General features: G+C 45.1%; 2 protein-coding genes across 3 annotated transcripts in view; one reads left to right on the forward strand and one right to left on the reverse strand.

Annotated features, from left to right (window-relative positions):
- The window catches only part of DCAKD (dephospho-CoA kinase domain containing), a 39,941-nt gene extending 37,301 nt beyond the window's left edge, over positions 1-2,640 (reverse strand). Inside the window, exon 1 of one of the 2 annotated variants that reach the window (XM_011985954.1) lies at positions 2,407-2,628. The gene's annotated coding sequence lies outside the window, so the exon portion shown is untranslated. Of the gene's footprint in view, positions 1-2,406 lie in introns of both variants that reach the window. The other variant, XM_011985957.1, reaches the window with a different exon arrangement.
- Positions 2,641-2,807: 167 nt separating this feature from the next.
- NMT1 (N-myristoyltransferase 1) overlaps positions 2,808-18,810 on the forward strand; it is a 53,944-nt gene continuing 37,941 nt past the window's right edge. Inside the window, exon 1 of the mRNA XM_011985958.1 lies at positions 2,808-2,979. Within this exon, the coding sequence (XP_011841348.1) occupies positions 2,849-2,979 (131 nt within the window). The 5' untranslated portion in view covers positions 2,808-2,848. The remainder of the gene's footprint in view (positions 2,980-18,810) is intronic.

Raw genomic sequence — 18,810 nt, forward strand, 5'->3', positions numbered from 1 at the left:
TTTTGCTTTTGAGATGGAGTTTTGCTCTTGTTGCCCAGGCTGGAGTGCAATGGCACGATCTTGGCCCACCGCAACCTCTACCTCCCGGGTTCAAGCGATTCTCCTGCCTCAGCCTCCCAAGTAGCTGGAATTACAGGCATGTACCACCATGTCTGGCTAATTTTTTGTATTTTTAGTAGAGACGGGGTTTCTCCTTGTTGGTCAGGCTGGTCTCGAACTCCTGACCTCAGGTGATCCGCCCACCTCGGCCTACCAAAGTGCTGGGATTACAGGCATGAGCCACCACGCCTGGCCCAATTTTGTATTTTTAGTAGAGATAGGGTTTCACCATGTTGGCCAGGCTGGTCTGGAACTCCTGACCTAGGTGATCCACCCACCTCAGCCTCCCAAAGTGCTAGGATTACAGGCGTCAGCCACCATGCCCAGCACATCAGGCTAATTTTTGTATTTTTAGTAGAGATGGGGTTTCACCATGTTAGCCAGGCTGGTCTCGAACTCCTGACCTCAGGTGATCCACCCACCTCGGCCTCCCAAACTGCTGGGATTACTGGCATGAGCCCCCGCACCTGGCCTGGCTTTATTATTATTATTCTTATCTCTGACCCCCTCTTCACTGCAGCTGCAAATAGGACAATCACATTGAACAGCAGTCTTGGACCCCAGAGAGTTGAGTGTGATGACAGTTCTCAGACTGAGTGGGCATCTTTGACTGCCTTCCAAAGTCAAATATAGATGACAGGATTATCTGCCGCTTTGGATCATAATTACTTACGTTTATGCCACTGATATATAAACAGAGTTGACTATATTTAGTTCTGTGTTTTGTTTGTGTTTTCTTTCCCTGAGTCAGATGGGAACTGTTTCTTACCGCCCTGCCATTCTTCCCATGTTGAGATCTTTCCCAAAGGCAAAGATCATTTCCCTTTTTGGCCATGGAGTGCTCTGATGGTAAGAATTAGTCCTCTCATCACCCACCACACTCAACCCAAATAGGAAATTTCAACGAATGGGAACCATGTCTTTGGGTGCTCTTCTCGGGATTCAGGTGAGATTACTCAATCACAAGAGTGAGACTCAGGGACTGAAACATTCAATCAAGGGTAAAAACAGATTAAAATGTTGCAGTTACCTTTTTTCCCCTGACATAGAATACACACTGGAGTCACAGTTACCTTTTAGTAACCGATTTCCTTGAGTGAATAGTGTATCAGAAAATGGGACTTTTATGGTGGCAAAGAATTCAGAGGGTCTAGGAGCACACAGATCTGGATTTGTATACCAATCTGCCACTTAACCAGCTATGTGAGTGTGCAATTTACCAGCCTCTCAGGGCCACATTTTTTCATAGTCAAAAAGGTGAATATGGCCAGGCACGGTGGCTCACTCCTCTAATCCCAGCACTTTGGGAGGCCGAAGTGGGCAGATCACGAGGTCAGGAGTTCAAGACCAGCCTAACTAACATGGTGAAACCCTGTCTCTACTAAAATTACAAAAATTAGTCAGGTGTGGTGGCGTGCACCTTTAATCCCAGCTACTCAGGAGGTAGAGGCAAGAGAATTGCTTGAACCCGGGAGGCGGAGGTTGCAGTGAGCCGAGATTGCACCACTGCACTCCAGCCTGGGCGTCAGAGCGAGACTCTGTCTCAAAATAAAACAAAAAAGGTGAATAATAATAATAGGACCTATATTGTAGACTTGTTGAGAGGATTAAATGAGATAAGGTATGAAAGGCCTTACTACAGAATCTGGCATATCAGTACTTATTAAAGAAAGAGTCGATGTGGGCTGGGTGCCCTGGCTCACGTCTGTAATCCCAGCACTTTGAGGGGTTGGGGTAGGAAGATACCCCAGGAGTACCCCAGGAGTTCGAGACCAGCCTGGGCAACAAGGCGAGACCCTCGTCTCTACAAAAAATACAAAAATTAGCCGGGTGTCGTGGCTCACGCCTGTAGTCCTAGGTACTTGGGAGCCTGAGGTGGGAGGACAGCTTGATTGCAGCGAAGCGTGATCTTGAGCCACTGCACTCCAGCCTGGGCGACAGAGGGCAACCCTATTTAAATAAAAAAAAAAAAAAAAGGTCGTTGTGGAAGATTCTTGTGGGGAATTAAAGGGACCATGTGTGCGCGAAAGACCTTGGCGAAGATCAGTACCTGGAGACCAAGATGCGGCGAGCCCTGCCTCCCTAGCAGTGGGGTCTCCTGGCTTAGGGTCAGTGCATCGCACACAAAAATCCACTGCCTCTCATGAGACCTTGAACTGCCAATGACCGGGGGTTGCCCAGACTACCGAGTGAGGAAGGCGGCCAGGAGTCAACTCGGCTCCTTGCAGAAAAGCCCACTCCAAGAAGGCCTGGGGCATTCTGGCTCCAGGCGGGTCACACCCGCTGGCCTCAGGCCCTTTCACTTACCCGGGAAAGGTAACGGTCCTTAACGGTAGTCAATAACGGCTCCCAGCGGCCCAGGCACTGGCCAGGGCAGGCTGAAATCAAACCTTGGATTTTGGAACCTCCACGCCTGAAACCCTAAACCAGCATCGAACTACAACTCCCAGCATGCCAGGCGGCCGCCCGGTTCCGAAGGGTCGGTCCCACCAACCTTGCGCCCCTTCTTTCCTCAAAGCGTGGCCGAATGCCTAGGCTTCCGGGTATTAGTGGCCCCGCCCCTTGACCCCACCGGAGCCGTCCCTGGTGATTCCTGGGTATTGCAGTCAGTTTCCTGGGAAAGAGTCGCTCCTAGTGGCAGCTACCCTCGCCAGAAAAACTACAAAACCCAGAATGCAGCGCAAATCCCCCTTGTCCAATAGGAACCCCCCATGTAGCGGGGCGCGGAGCCCCGCTCTCGCAACTCAAGATGGCGGACGAGAGTGAGACAGCAGTGAAGCCGCTGGCATCTCCGCTGCTGCAGATGATGGAAGGGAACGGGAACGGCCATGAGCACTGCAGCGATTGCGAGAATGAGGAGGACAACAGCTACAACCGGGGGTAACGAAATCCTCGGAGTCCAATTCCCGTCCAGCCTCCCACAACCTGGGTCTCTGGGGTGCGGGGAAGTCACCGGGAGCTTAGTCTAGCACCACCCTCATATTCTTATTGGCTAAGTCACTAGGATCCTGCCTGGCGATTGGTTACTACCTTTGTCATTTACCAAGGGTGGGTGCTCTGGATATTAAGGGCCGGAGACGTTCAGTACTTTTATTATGTAAAAGTTCTATGCAATGTTCCACTCGTGTGCTTCAGGCCAGTCCTGGGAAAAGAGCATGTTGGACGATGGTTTTCGATGGTACAACACAGGACAGTCTAGTAACAGTACAGTTCAAAGGGAACGTTACTTATAGACGTGTTGTTTGAGCAACGTGACTAGCAATAAACGAATAATAAAACATTTCGCAGCAGTTCACCCTCAGTGGGGAAATTCATCAGACTATACAAACTGTATATATAATTATATTATAAAGTATCACTACGAGAGAATCCCAAAATATAAACTCACCTTATAAACCCTATGTAATTAACGATATGATAATGCTTTGATTTACGTAGTTTCCATTGCTCCAGTCATAAGTATCCTGAACAATATATTAATATAATTAGATCTTCGAACATCTTTGCCTTGTTAACTTTGCAGAGTAGCCCCAGGCTTCAAGAAATGAGCGATGTTGCTTCTTGGAGAGTATTTGGAATCCTCGGGCTCCATACTGCCTATCCTGTACTTTAGGGTCTTGCCATTAGTTACTATTTGTTCCTAGTGATGAAGAAACGTACCAGGCATTTGAATGTTGAATTCTTTTTCCAAATTAGTTTTTACTTCTGTAAGCCACAGCTTATCCATCTTTCTTCACATGGTTAGTGCCTGGCACTGGCACTCACGCTGTCTCTCCCTATCTTCCTGTCTATATTTGTAGATATATTTTTAAACTGAAAGTCGTGAGAGATTTTTGGGTGTATAACTTGCTGAGTTTGAGGTAGTCTGATTTTCATAGCCAGCTTGTTATTTGCAGTATTGGTGGTAGTCCAGATATAAAGGTAGAAGATTGAGGTCTTTGTAGAAACTTAAAAAAAAAGAAAAAATCTGCTACCTTGTATAGAGGGGAGAACAAAGTATTACAGTCATGTGCTGCCTAAGCATTGTGTAGAAGAGATGGTCCCACAAAATTATAGTACATATTTTTATTGTATCCTTTCTATGTTTAGGTATGCTTAGATACACAAATACTTACCGTTGTGTTATAGTTGCCTGCAGTACTCAGTAACATGCGGTAGCCTATTGCTCCTAGGCTACAAACCTGTATAGCGTGTTACTGCAATGTATACCGTTTAGCCTAGGCACTTAGTAGGCTATACCATCTAGGTTTGTGTAAGTACACCCTATGATGTCTGCAAGACAAAAATCACCTAACCATGCATTTCCTAGCACATATCCCTGACGTTCAGTGAAGGATGACTGTATTTAAGTGGTTTATAACCTGCTTGTGGTGAATCTTAGGTTAAAAGATCTACCTAGCTTTTATGTTCTTCAACCAGCATTAAAAATCACAGGAAGGGCTGGGCGCAGTGGCTCATGCCTGTAATCCCAGCACTTTGGGAGGCAGAGGCGGGCAGATCACGAGGTCAGGAGATCGAGACCATCCTGGCTAACACTGTGAAACCCCGTCTCTACTAAAAATACAAAAAATTTAGCCGCGCGTGGTGGTGGGTGTCTGTGGTCCCAGCTACTCAGGAGGCTGAGGCAGGAGAATGGCGTGAACCCAGGAGGCAGAGCTTGCAGTGAGCTGAGATCACGCCACTGCACTCCAGCCTGGGCTACAGAGCGAGACTATGTCTCAAAAAAAAAAAAAAAAAAAAATCACAGGAAGAATGTAGAGGAATAGGAAGGTTGCCAAATTTAGTTTTTATTGCTATAACTCACAACAGATCTAATGTAATAAAAGTCTTGTTTTGAAGTTTGATGTTCCTAAAAATGGAAGAGCTGAGAAAGAGGAAGTAGGAACAGGAAGAAGGGAAAGTGAAGCTCTCCTGAGTAGAGATCTGAATCACAGATGAGAGTTGGTGAATGTAAAAGTCATTCCAGAAGTGAAAGTGTGGCATTTTCTTTGCTCTTTTTATAGTTGCTTTTATTTTTCTCTTCTTAACTGTTGTCCTGACCAGTGTCCTTATGTTTGTGCCCTGTAATCTGTGAATCACTTTGCAAAACTGTGTGCCGGAAAATTATTTTATTGGCCTGGTGTGGTAGCTCACATCTGTAATCCCAGCACTTTGGGAGGCTGAGGCAGGCGGATCACTTGAGGTCAGGAGTTCGAGACCAGCCTGACCAACATGGTGAAACCCCGTCTCCACTAAAAATACAAAGTTTAGCTGGACGTGGTGGTGCATGCCTGTAGTCCCAGCTACTTGGGAGGCTGAAGCAGGAGAATCGCTTGAACCTGGGAGGTGGAGGCTGCAGTGAACTGAGAGTGCGCCACTGCACTCCAGCCTGGGCAACAGAGCAAGAACCTGTCTCAAAAAAAAAGGGTGGTGTGCAGTGGCTCATGCCTGTGATCCCATCACTTTGGGAGGCTGAGATGGGTGGATCATGAGGTCAAGAGATTGAGACCATCCTGGCCAACATGGTGAAATCCAGTCTCTATTAATAATAGAAAAATTAGCTGGGCATAGTGGTGCATACCTGTAGCCCCAGCTACTCTGGAGACTGAAGCAGGAGAATCGCCTGAATCTGGGAGGCGGAGGTTGCAGTGAGCTGAGATCGCGCCACTGCACACCAGCTTGGCAATAGAGCAAGACTCCATCTCCAAAAAACAAAAAAAACAAAAAAAAAACCAAAAAAAAACACAAATAAAATTATTTTATTTGTAGCAGAAATAAGTAATAACCTTAAAAAAACATTGACAGTTTGCAGTGGTGTTTCTGTGCATGGTTATGGTCTGGGTGAAAAAATTATGTTTATTAGCATCCCAAATCTAAAGGTCTGTGAAAATGAGTTTGGAGGTAGCCAGTGAAAAACCAAGGGCCTAGTCTGGAGGAGAGAGTCTAATTCTAGCACTAAGAATCCGGGGGATAGTCAACATTTTTACATGAACTTTAAGAGGAAATGGTTTTGGGGAGAAGCAGCAATTTGGGAAAATGTAGCACGGCACAGTGGAAAAGCATGGACTTTGGAATCATTTAAATCTGGTCTCAGGCCAGGCACGGTGGCTCACGCCTGTAATCCAAGCACTTTGGGAGGCTGAGGTGGGCAGATCACTTGTGGTCAGGAGTTTGAGAACAGCCTGGTCAGCATAGTGAAACCTCATCTGTACTAAAAATACAAAAATTAGCTGGGCGTAGTGGCAGGCACCTGTAAAATGTAATCCCAGCTACTTGGGAGGCTGAGGCAGGAGAATCGCTTGAAACCAGGGGGCAGAGGTTGCAGTGAGCTGAGATCTCTCCACTGCACTCCAGCCTGGGCGACAGAGCAAGCCTCTGATCTGAAAATCTCATCTCAAAGCTTGGCTCTGACACTTAATAGTCCTGTGACCTTGGGAAAGGTACTTAACTCAGAGTTATAGGGATTAAATGAGATAACATCTGGAATGCACTCCTCTTCCTCCCTCCCCCTTTTTCTTCACATTTTCCCTAACCTCCCAGCTTGTCCCTCTGCTCTTATGATGTGCTGTATTGTAGCTTTTATCATAACAATAAATGTAACTACATATTTGGTAATGTTTCTTAATGTGTCTGGTACCTGTCTCATCTGACAGTAAGGTGCATGTAAACAGGATTGTGTCTTCAAAATGCCTAGCACTTAGTGGGCATTAGTGAATATTTGCTGTATGAATGAATGGCAGATATTAAAGTACCTAGCTTAATATTAGTGGAGTTTTATCTCCCCTCACCAAGTGAGAGGATGTCAGATTTTTCTTACATACACGTTTTCTCTCCCCAAATAATTCTCATTGTAAGCCTTACTACAATTTTTATGAAATACCTACAGAGGCTGGGCGCGGTGGCTCACGCCTGTAATCCCAGAACTTTGGGAGGCCAAGGCGGGTGGATCACGAGGTCAGGAGATCAAGACCATCCTGGCTAACACAGTGAAACCCCATCTCTACTAAAAATACAAAAAATTAGCTGGGCATGATGGCAGGTGCCTGTAATCCCAGCTATTCGGGAGGCTGAGGCAGGAGAGTGGCGTGAAGCTGGGAGGCAGAGCTTACAGTGAGCCGAGAATGCGCCACTGTACTCCAGCCTAGGTGACACAGTGAGACTCCATCTCAAAAAAGAAAAAAAAGAAATACCTACAGAAATCAAGAAGCTCCAATTTGTTGTGGAAGCTTTCCACTGTGTTTTGCTTCTTGAAATGTTTTTTGTCTTTACTTAATATTATTTAAAATCTTCTCAAAAATCATGTAAAAGTTGACAGAGAAGTTTTCCTTTCAATGCTAGAGTCTAAAATGTGTAATATACAATAAAGGTTAATCATAGTTCAAGCTAACCTTTATTCTCTTAGGCCCCCCTTTTTTTTTTCCTTTTTTTGAGACGGAGTCTCGCTCTGTTGCCCAGGCTGGAGTGCAGTGCATGATCTCTGCTCACTGCAAACTCTGCCTGCCGGGTACACACCATTCTCCTGCCTCAGCCTCCCAAGTAGCTGGGACTACAGGTGCCTGCCACCACGCCCGGCTAATTTTTTTGTACTTTTAGTGGAGACGGCGTTTCATCGAGTTAGTCAGGATGGTCTCGATCTCCTGACCTTGTGATCCGCCCACCTCGGCCTTCCAAAGTGCTGGTATTACAGACATGGGCCACCACGCCCGGCCATTTTTTTTAATTTTTTTTTTTAAGGAGACTGTGTCTCACTATGTTGCCCAGGCTAGTCTCAAACTCCTGGGTTCAAGTGATCCTCCTGCTTTAGCCTCCCAAAGTGCTGAGATTGTAAGCATGAGCCACCACACCCAGCTTCCTGGGCTCTTTTTCAGGAACTAAAGTCACAGTGCTCTATGCTAATAAAATGAGCTAAATTCATGTACTGGATTCATGGGAAATGCAGTTGTATTATTTCCTTTTTTTTTTTTGGAGACAGAGTCTCACTCTGTTGCCCAGGCTGGAGTGCCGTGGCACGATCTCGGCTCACTGCAACCTCTGCCTCCCAGGTTCAAGAAATCCTCCTGCCTCAGCCTCCTGAGTAGCTGGGACTATAGGAGCACACTGCCACGCCCAGCTAATTATTCGTATTTTAGTAGAGACGAGGTTTCACCATGTTGCCCAGGCTGGTCTCGAACTCCTGAGCTCAGGCAGTCTGCCTGCCTTAGCCCCCCAAAGTGCTAGGATTACAGGTGTGAGCCACCACGCCCAGCCAGTTGTATTAGTTTCTTATGTCTCTTTGTATATGAGTTTAGTTCTTGATTTTTCTAGTCTTGTGTTTCCTCCATAATTAAATCAGCATAAACATTTGATGAATATAAAACTTCATGTAGTTGTGTGTAGTGGCTCACGCCTGTAACCTCAGCACATTGGGAGGCTGAGGCGGAAAAATCACTTGAGCCCAGGAGTTCGAGACAAGCCTGGGCAACATGGTGAGACCCCATCTCTATAAATAAAAACAAAAAACCCCAAACCCTTCATGTATACATATATACATATAGGTATATATGTATACATGCATACATATGTAATGTGTATGGATGCATCTCTTCAGGTTTTCTATTTAAAAATTTTTTAATTTAATTTTTTTTTTTTTTTTTGAAATGGAGTCTCACTCTGTTGCAGTGACGCCTCTCACTCTGTTGAGTGCAGTGGCGCGATCTCAGCTCACTGCAAGCTCTGCCTCCCGGGTTCATGCCATCCTCCTGCCTCAGCCTCCTGAGTAGCTGGGACTACAGGTGCCCGCCACCACGCCGAACTAATTTTTTGTATTTTTAATAGAGACGGAGTTTCACCATGTTAACCAGGATGGTCTTGATCTCCTGACCTCATGATCTGCCCGCATCGGCCTCTCAAAGTTCTGGGATTACAGGCATGAGCCACTGCGCCTGGCCTAATTTTTAAATTATTGTTATTACTTTGGAAGCAGGGCCTCGCTCTGTTGCCCAGTACAGTGGTGTGATCATGGCTTACTGCGGCCTTTGACCTGGACTCTAGCAATCCTCCCACCTCAGCCTCCCAAGTAGCTAGGACTGTAGACATGCACCATCGTCCCTGGCTAATTTTCTTTTTAAAAATTTTCTGTAGAGATGGGGTTGCACTATTTAGCCCAGGCTGGTCTCAAACTACTGGCCTCAAGTGATGCTCCCACCTTGGCCTCCCAAACGGCTGGGATCGTGGGCATAAGCTCCTGCGCCCAGCCAGTTTTGTTTGTTTTTTACTGCGCTCAATTTCCCCCAGTTACGTGCCTAGCATAATTATCCTGAACAATTTAGAGGACAGCCAGCCTAAGATAATCTTTATGCAGCATCCCCCTGTAGTTTGTGATTCATCTATATGGTTTAATTTGATTTTTTTTTTTTTAATGATAGTCTTTCCAAGAAGTATTGCCAAAGAATAAATCTCATCAGTTGGCAGATTTTAATTTGGGGATAATAAGTGAAGTTTGTCTGAGTGTTTTGGAACAAAAAAGAACTTTTAGACTATTATGTTCCAGGAGTCTTTCAGAATTTATTTTGCAATGTCTTCAGTATCATTGAGATCCTAGTAAGCATGGGTCAAGAGTCCTCCGACAAGAGGTGTCTCATCTCCATCCGGCTCTCTTACTCCTTGGGACAGGTTAACATGGATTCTTTATAAGTTCTCTTCACTTCCTGGTTACAAGATATTATCCCTTATGAAAATTTAGGAGGAAAGAAAAGTCTTTCTGAAAATACATTCCTTAAAGCTAGCCTTACTTGCTTTTGTTTTTTTCTTCAGCTTCTCCAAAGTCGTTCTTTCCATATTTATTTGATGGTTTATAGCTGCAGCTAGCTCTTGGAAAGAAGAAATCTTTTTAGTTCCTTTTTAATTTCTCCCTTCAACTTTTGGTTTTTCAAAACTAGATCAAAGCAGAATGGAAAGAGAAACCTCATCACTGATATCAAATAAGTGTTCTAATTTTGTTTCCCAATTAAGTGGCAATTAAAAAGAAACTAATCAAGAGCTGCTTCAAAGAGAAGAGACTGGAAAGCAGAAGAAATGGAAAGTAAATGAGAGCCTATTTCAGGGACTCGCTGCTCATGGCAAAGCAGTTTTGCTGATTTTTCACATTGTTCAACTAATATGCTCACGCTAAAATTCCCCAGCTTTACTAAGTTGGCAGTTAACCCTTTCCCTATAGAGCCCATAGATTCATGAGCCATACATTTAGTAACTTCAGGAGGATGCTACTTTAACTCTTTCTCTTTAGCTTTTTATCTGAAATCTACCCTTCAAGCCTCTCTTCTAATTCCTCAAAGATGTCGTCCTTGTGATTGTTACATTTAAGGGACACAAAATATGGTGTTCTCTATTGAGAGCGCCAAAAATACTAAACCGGAATTCCTCCACAGGCTCAGTATTAGCCTCAAAAATGTCCCAGCACTTTGAGAGGCTGAGGTGGGCAGATCACTTGAGGTCAGGAGTTCGAGACCAGCTGGGCCAACATGGCAAAACCCCATCTGTACTAAAAATACAAAAATTAGCTGGGCGTGGTGGTGTGGCCCTGTAGTGCCAGCTACATGGGAGGCTGAGACAGGAGAATCACTTGAACCTGGGAGGCAGAGGTAGCAGTGAGCCCATATGGCGCCACTGCACTTCAGTCTGGGAGAGAAAGAGAGACTCCCATCTCAAAAAAATAGACAAAAAAAAAAAAAAAACAACTTTCTAGAGCTGCTCTGAGAGGCAACTGAGGAGTCACTATGGTTAAGTGTTTAGTAAAAGTTACTATTATCACTATGTAGTGGGCATTGTGCTAAGCCCTTTACGTGGATTATATCCTCCATGATTTCACTTATGAAGACTTTAGGGTTTTTGTTTGTTTGTTCGTTTCTTTTTTTGAGACAGAGTCTCAAAAAATGGTCTCTGAACAGCATTTGATTTTACCTTGGAGTTGCAAAGTCAAAGTCTTAACTTGCCAAACAAACTCAATGTGGAATTTACACATTTGTCTCATTCCAGTTTTAAGCAGTTTAGTAAAGCAGAGCTTTTGTGACCTCTGAAAAACAGTTATCGTCCATGACAAGAATTGGCTTGTTCACCCTCAGTACTCTCAAAAAAAGACTCTGTCGCCCAAGCTGGAGTGCAGTGGCATGATCTTAACTCACTGCAACCTCCGCCTTCCAAGTTGAAGCAATTCTTGTGTCTTAATCTCCCAAGTAGCTGGAATCACAGACATGCACCACCATACCCGGCTAACTTTTGTAGTTTTAGTAGAGACGGCGTTTCACCATCTTGGCCAGGCTGGTTTTGAACTCCTGACCTTGTGATCCATCTGCCTTCACCTCCCAAAGTGCTGGCATTACAGGCGTGAGCCATCATGCCTGGCCAGACTTATTTATTTATTTATTTATTTATTTATTTATTTATTTATTTATTTCAGACAGAGTCTTGTTCTGTTGCCCAGGCTGGAGTGCAGTGGTGTGATCTCAGCTCACCACAACCTCCACCTTCCAGGTTCTAGCGATTCTCCTGCCTCAGCCTCCTGGGTAGCTGGGACTACAGGCGTGTGCCACCCTGCCCAGCTAATTTTTGTATTTTTAGTAGAGACGGAGTTTCACTATGTTGGCCAGGCTGGTCTTGGAACTCCTAACCTCGTGATCTGCCCGCCTCAGCCTCTCAAAGTGTTGGCATTACAGGCATGAGCCAGCACCGTGCCCAGCCAGACTTTAGTTTTTATAGTGAGGCTTGAGATTTGCATCTCCGCTGGTCTCTTTGACACCTCAGAGGATCCATTCTGAACTTGCTAGATTTCTTTCCCCTGCTGAATTGACTTCTGCATCTTGAATCTGCAGCAGTGTGAATCCTATCTTTGGATCCATTTAACAGCCTATGGATGTTCCCAAACTTGGGAACCAGTTTGTCTCTCCATGATAGACAAATATTTTTTTCAGAAGTCATTCTAATCACGCCACTGCACTCCAGCCTGGGCAACAAAGTGAGACGCCATCTCAAAAAGAAAAAAAGAAGTCATTCTAGTGGGTGAGATTTCTGCCAGCATTGAGCCACTGCTCAAAACATTCTTGATAATGGTCTCTGAACAGCATTTGATTTTACCTTGGAGTTGCAAAGTCAAAGTCTTAACTTGCCAAACAGACTCAATGTGGAATTTACACATTTGTCTCATTCCAGTTTTAAGCAGTTTAGTATAGCAGTTTTTGTGACCTCTGAAAAGCAGTTATCGTCCATGACAAGAATTGGCTCGTTCACCCTCAGTACTCTGGCTTACTATCCCAGGGAGGGCCGAGGGTGGCAGCGAAAGTGGTCTTTTGTAATCCGTTCTTATAACCTGCTGTTCTTTTCACAGACCTCCCAGGGTACCTTTTTGTGTGTGTGTGTGAGATGGAGTCTCACTCTGTCACTCAGGCTGGAGTGTGGTGGCGTGATCTCGGCTCACTGCAACCTCTGCCTCCTGGGTTCAAATGATTCTCCTGCCTCAGCCTCCCAAGTAGCTGGGATTACAGGCACCCACCACCATGCCCAGCTAATTTTTGTATTTTTTAGTAGAGACGGGGTTTCGCTATGTTGGCCAGGCTTGTCTTGAGCTCCAGACCTTAGGTGATCCACCCGCCTTGGCCTCCCAAAGTGCTGGGATTACAGGCATGAGCCACTGTGCCCAGCCCCAGGGTACCTTGATGGCAGTACTAAAGTGTTTTTATTTTTCCCATCATTTGGGATTCACAAGCAGTTTTTGATATGACTAATTGGTGGGAATGTGCAGAGTCGGGGGCAGAAGTACAGGGACTAGACAGCTGATACTGATTCATGCCATGTCGTTTCCTTCTGGGCATCTTTGCCATTTCTTTCACCTCTCTTTGGGCTTTCTGAGTACTAATAGGATTACTAGTGAACTTACCATACTTCAAGAGTTAATTGATTTGCAAAAGGATTTCCTGATGTCTAAAAGTGGAATCAAAAGGATATTAGAGGTTAGCGTTTATTTTAACCCCTTTCTCTGGGGATTATGTATTTCAGCCAAAAAAATTCACTTTTTTTTTTTTTTTTTTTTTGAGACAAGGTTTCACTCTGTCACCCCGGTCGTAGTGCCGTGGTGCAGTCCTCCTACGTCAACCTCCCAGGTGACCGGGACTACAGGCTAATTTTTTGGTCTCTGTATATAGAGACAGGGTCTCACTATATTGCACAGGCTGGTCTCCAACTCCTATCTTTTTTTTTCAGAGGTAGAAAACACGTGGCGATTGGTCCAAGTGCAGTGGTGTCTACGACTAATTTGTCATAACCAGTTATAGATTTCTTTGTTCCTTTTCCACTCCCCCTGCTTCACTTGACTAGCATTTAAAAAATACAAGTAAAAAACAAGTGGCCATGAGATCTGAGAGCTACAGTGAAAAAAAAAAAAGAAGTGGCCAAATTTGTGAATTTTATTTCCCAAACTTTTTTTTTCTTATGTTGTAAACCTGTGGTCTGTGTTTAATACGTTGAAACCATTAGAAATAGTTAGAGTGGAGCTTTTTTGTTTGTGTTTTATTTACTTATTAGAGATGGGGTCTCACTTTGTCACCCAGGGTGGAGTACAGTGGCTGTTCACAAGCGTGGTCGTGGTGCACTGCTACGTCATCAGACTCCTGGGCTCAAGAGATCTCCCACCTCAGCTTCCTGAGTACCTGGGACTACAAATTCACACCACCACACCTGGCTGGACCTGTTTTAACTTTTCAAAGAGTAGGACAGAGCCTAAGAAGAGAGAAGACAATGAATAAGAAAATTAGGGCTGGACATGGTAGCTCACATCTGTAATCCCAGCATTTTGGGAAGCTGAGGCAGGTGGATAGCTCGAGCCCAGGAATTCAAGACCAGCCTGGGCAACATAGTGAAACCCTGTCTCTACAAAACGTATAAAAATTAGCCAAGTATGGTGGCGTACGCCCGTAGTCCCAGCTACTCAGGAGGCTGAGGTGAGACGATCGCTTGAACCTGGGAGGTTGAGGCTGCAGTGAGCCACGATTGTGCCACTGCACTCCAGCCTGGGTGACAGAGCAAGAACCTGTCAAAAAAAAAACAAAAAAATTCATTATATTTTTATTTGAGATGGAGTCTCACTCAGGCTGAGTGCAGTGGTGTGATCTTAGCTCACTGCAACCTCCCCCTCCCAGGTTCAAGCAATTCTCTTGCCTCAGCCTCCCAAGTAGCTGGGATTACAGGTGTGCACCACCACACCTGGCTAATGTTTCTGTTTTTTTTTTGGTAGAGATGGGGTTTCACCATGTTGGCCAGACTGGTCCCAAACTCATGACCTCAGGTGATCCACCCACTTTGGCCTCGCAAAGTGCGGGGATTACAGGTGTGAGCCACCGCGCCTGGCTTATTTTTTTTTTTAATTAAAAAACAGAAAGTTGAGAATTTAAAATCTCAATCAGTAGCTCAAGAGCACAGCATTTCCATTGCTCTCATGGAATATTAACACAGCTGCCCTGTGCAAACAGTACTAAAGATGTTTTGCTGACCCTCTTTTGGGCTCTAGCTTTTCAAGGTCTTATTTTAGTCTATTATGCCTGTAAAGCATCAGTCAGGCATATAACTGTTGAACTGTTAACTGTGTGCTCAGCACAACTAGAGGTGCTGTTGGAAACAGCTGTATAAGATGTAGTCTGGCCGAGTGCAGTGACTCATGCCTGTAATCCCAGCGCTGTAGGAGGCTGAGGCAGATCACTTGAGGCCAGGAGTTCGAGACCAGCCTGGCCAACATGGTGAAACTCCGTCTCTGCTAAAAATACAAAAATTAGCCGGGCATGGTGGCACATGCCTGAAATCCCAGCTTCTCAGGAGGCTGAGGAAGAGAATCGCTTGAACCCAGGAGGCGGAGATTGCAGTGAGCCAAGATCACGCCACTGCACGCCAGCCTGGGCAACAGAGCAAGACTGTCTCAAAAATAAAAAAGATGTAGTCCTTGTTCTTAGGAAATTTTTAACGTCATTGGGAAGCCAAGAAAGCAATATAGTATTATATGTAAAAGTGTTTTAGGAGGTTATAGTTTTAAAACAGGCAGACATCAGAGAACTAGAGTAGTCAGAACTTTCTGGATAAAACATGGCTCACTTTCCTCATTACTGCTAATGCTTACTCCTCTCAAACACCAAAGCTGTGTTCTATAGCCTAGTGTGAGGAAACAATATTCTCTTAGCTTTGGAGGATTCTCAAGTCAGTTCTTATAGGGAACGAAGCCATAGCCTTTGAGGGGAAATGGCCCCAAGTCTTTAGAGATTGATGGCTCCTCCCTAGATGCTAGTTGGTTAGTTGATAACCAATTTGCCTCACATTTCTGGGCTTTGGTTTCCTCATCTATAAACAAGTTAAGCCAGATGGTTCTGAGATTCCAGTGTTGGAGGCTCAGCTTCCCCTCCCCTGTGATAGAGCTTTTTCTTCCCAGGCATGCAGTTCTGAGCGGATTGCATCATCCAGTAAGACTGAGAGGAGGCCCCACATATGGACCCTCGCTGCTCGTATTGTCTGGAAGTTCCTCTTCTCTTGCCGTTCATCTGCCAGCTTGCCCTTACCTCCCACCCGCTCACATACCCAGCACTACATTCTATTTCTAGAAATAAGTACTGAAGTTCGTTTTCCATCTCTTCCCCAAGGTCTGAATTTATACAAGAGCGTCCTTAGGATGTCTTACATCTTTGAACTTGGAATATTTTGGCCTTCATTAAAAGATGACATTTCTTGATTGCTTTTCTGCTCTGTTCCTGGACCTTTTATTCTAATTCACCCTGTATTTGCTGGGTTGGTCATTGATGAATTGATCAACTTTAGAATATAAGTCTCATAATTTTTCTGTGAACTGCCATCTCCCTTCTTGAGGAGGAGGCACTTATGTCACTGCACCAAGGCAAACTTGACTTAATTCTCTACTCTGTTTTGGAACCAAGTGAAACAAGTTGGACTTTGATTTGCTATATTCTAAGATTCTGGTTCTGGCCAATCTCAGTTTGAATTAAGGTGAGTGACAGCTTAGATCTCTGAGAGATTTCTGTTTCAGTGTGCTGAATCGTAGCATGCCCTAGGATTCCCACCCAGTGGGTGTGGACTTCAAATCTCTTTAAAAAGGATGCCAGCCAGACACGGTGGCTCATGCCTGTAATCCCAGCACTTTGGGAGGCCAAGGCAGGAGGATTGCTTGAGCCCAGGAGTTCGAGCCCAGCCTAAAATTAGCCAGGCATGGTGATGCACGCCTGTAGTCACAATTACTCAGGATGCTGAAGCAGGAGGATTGCTTGAGCCCAGGAGTTGGAGGCAGGAGTTGGAGGCTGCAGTGAGCCATGATCGTGCCACTGCACTCCAGCCTGGGTGACAAAGCAAGACCCTGTCTCAAAAATGAACAAACAGGCAGGTGCAGTGGCTCATGCCTGTAATCCCAGCATGTTGGGAGGCTGAGGTAGGTGGATCACTTGAGGTCAGGAGTCCAAGACCAGACTGGCCAACATGGTGAAACCCTGTCTCTACTAAAAATACAAAAATTAGCTGGGCCTGATGGTGGGTGCCTGTAATTGCAGCTACTAAGGAGGCCAAGGTATGAGAATTGCTTGAACCTGGGAGGTGGAGGTTGCAGTGAGCCGAGATCACACCACTGCACTACAGCCTGGGCAACAGAGCGAGACTCAGTCTTTAAAAAAAATAAAAGTGGCTGGGCGCGGTGGCTCACGCCTGTAATCCCTGCACTTTGGGAGGCCAAGGCTGGCAGATTATGAGATCAGGAGTTCGAGACCAGCCTGGCCAACATGGTGAAACTTTTGTCTCTACTAAAAGTACAAAAAATTAGCCGGGCATTGTGGTGCGTGCCTGTAGTCCCAGCTACTCAGAAGGCTGAGGCAGGAGAATCGCTGAACCCAGGAGGCGGAGGTTGCAGTTAGCTGAGAACACGCCACTGCACTCCAGTCTGGCAACAGAGCAAGACTCTGTCTCCAAAAAAAAAAAAAAAAAGCCAGGCATGGCGCTCACAGCCTGTAATCTAATCTTAGCACTTTGGGAGGCCGAGGTGGGCAGATCACCTGAGGTCAGAAGTTCAAGACCAGCCTGACCAACACGGTGAAACTCCATCTCTACTAAAAATACAAAAATTAGCCGGGCATGGTGTTGTGTGCCTGTAATCCCAGCTACCCAGAAGGCTGAGGCAGAAAAATCGTTGGAACCTGCGATGAGGAGGCCGCAGTGAGCCGAGATTGTGCTGTTGCATTCCAGCCTGGGTGACAAGGCGAGCCTCCATCTCAAAAACAAAAAACATGAATCAACAAACAAACAAAAAACGATGCCAGATTCCTGGAGAAGGATTAGCCTGGCTTCTGTGGGGTCCTCTAGTTTTGTTTTCCCTTAGTCCAAATTGAGGCCATTCTTCTGTGAAATGGCATTGGCTTGCTAGGATGCTTTTTGAAGTCCTACTTTCAAGGCCTCTGAGCTTGGTTTCCTATGAATAATTAAAATTATTGTAATTACCATGAAAGCTAACTGTAGCAGACTCCTTGCAAGTCTGGTTTTGCTGAATTGGTTGTCCTCTGTTTGGGAGTGTTGACTGTAAGACTATGTGAACTCATAGTGTGTCCTCATGGATGGGGCTCAATACTTGGTAGCTCAGTGAAAATGACTCATTAAAGGAAAAAAAAAATGCAGCTAGAAGCAGTGGCTCACGCCTGTAATCCCAGCACTTTGGGAGACTGAGGCAGGTGAATCACCTGAGGTCAGGAGTTTGAGACCAGACTGACCAACATGGTGAAACCCCATCTCTACTAAAAATACAAAAATTAGCTGGGCGTGGTGGCACATGCTTGTAATCCCAACTACTTGGTAAGCTGTGGCAGGAGAATCCCTTGAACCTGGGAGGCGGAATCTGCAATGAGCTGAGATTGTACCATTGCACTCCAGCCTGGGCAACAAGACCTGGGCAACAAGAGTGAAACTGTGTGTCAAAAAAACAACAACAACAAAAAGACTTCCCTCGTTAGCCATGTACTTGATATACAAGTTGAAACAGGATTGTTGCTCAGTGACTGGCTGCGTGTACAAATTCAAGCCAATATAAGGAAAATGAAATTTGCTCTCTGATTTTATTTTCAGTCTTGGAGATTTCTAGACATTTGTATTGGCAATGCATAAAGCAGAACAAGAGTTCAGCCCAAGATCCGTACACAAAAAGTGGATTCATGAGGTGATAGCTACATGGAAGTATCTCCACACAATAGCAAGAACAAAGGCAGGAAGGTAGTTTTTACAGTGATTTTGCATATTTGTAAAGACTTTTAAAGTTGAAAGAAGTAATTTCTTCTATTTTCCCTGTGTGAAATTAATGTTTAGTAAGTATCCAGTTGGTTAATCTACAGCAGTTCTTCACCTTACCTTTTTGATTCTTTCTTTTGTAGAATTATAAAAAGTTACTCGTATGGTAATTCATATGCTGGGACCAGATAATTTGTTCCATAAGCTGATATGAATAAGAATTTATATTATAAATTGTATCCAACAGTGGTACACTGCTTTGTCTCCTAATGTCAGGGAGGGTTTTTTTGTTTGTTTGTTTGTTTGTTTTTTTGAGACGGAGTTTTGCTCTCGTTGCCCAGGCTGGAGTGCAGTGGTGCAATCTTGGCTCACCACAACCTCTACCTCCCAGGTTCAAACGATTCTCCTGCCACAGCCTCCCGAGTAGCAGGGATTACAGGCATGTGCCACCACGCC

This window comes from Mandrillus leucophaeus, unplaced genomic scaffold (assembly GCF_000951045.1).
Source record: "Mandrillus leucophaeus isolate KB7577 unplaced genomic scaffold, Mleu.le_1.0 Scaffold290, whole genome shotgun sequence".
Taxonomy (NCBI): domain Eukaryota; kingdom Metazoa; phylum Chordata; class Mammalia; order Primates; family Cercopithecidae; genus Mandrillus; species Mandrillus leucophaeus.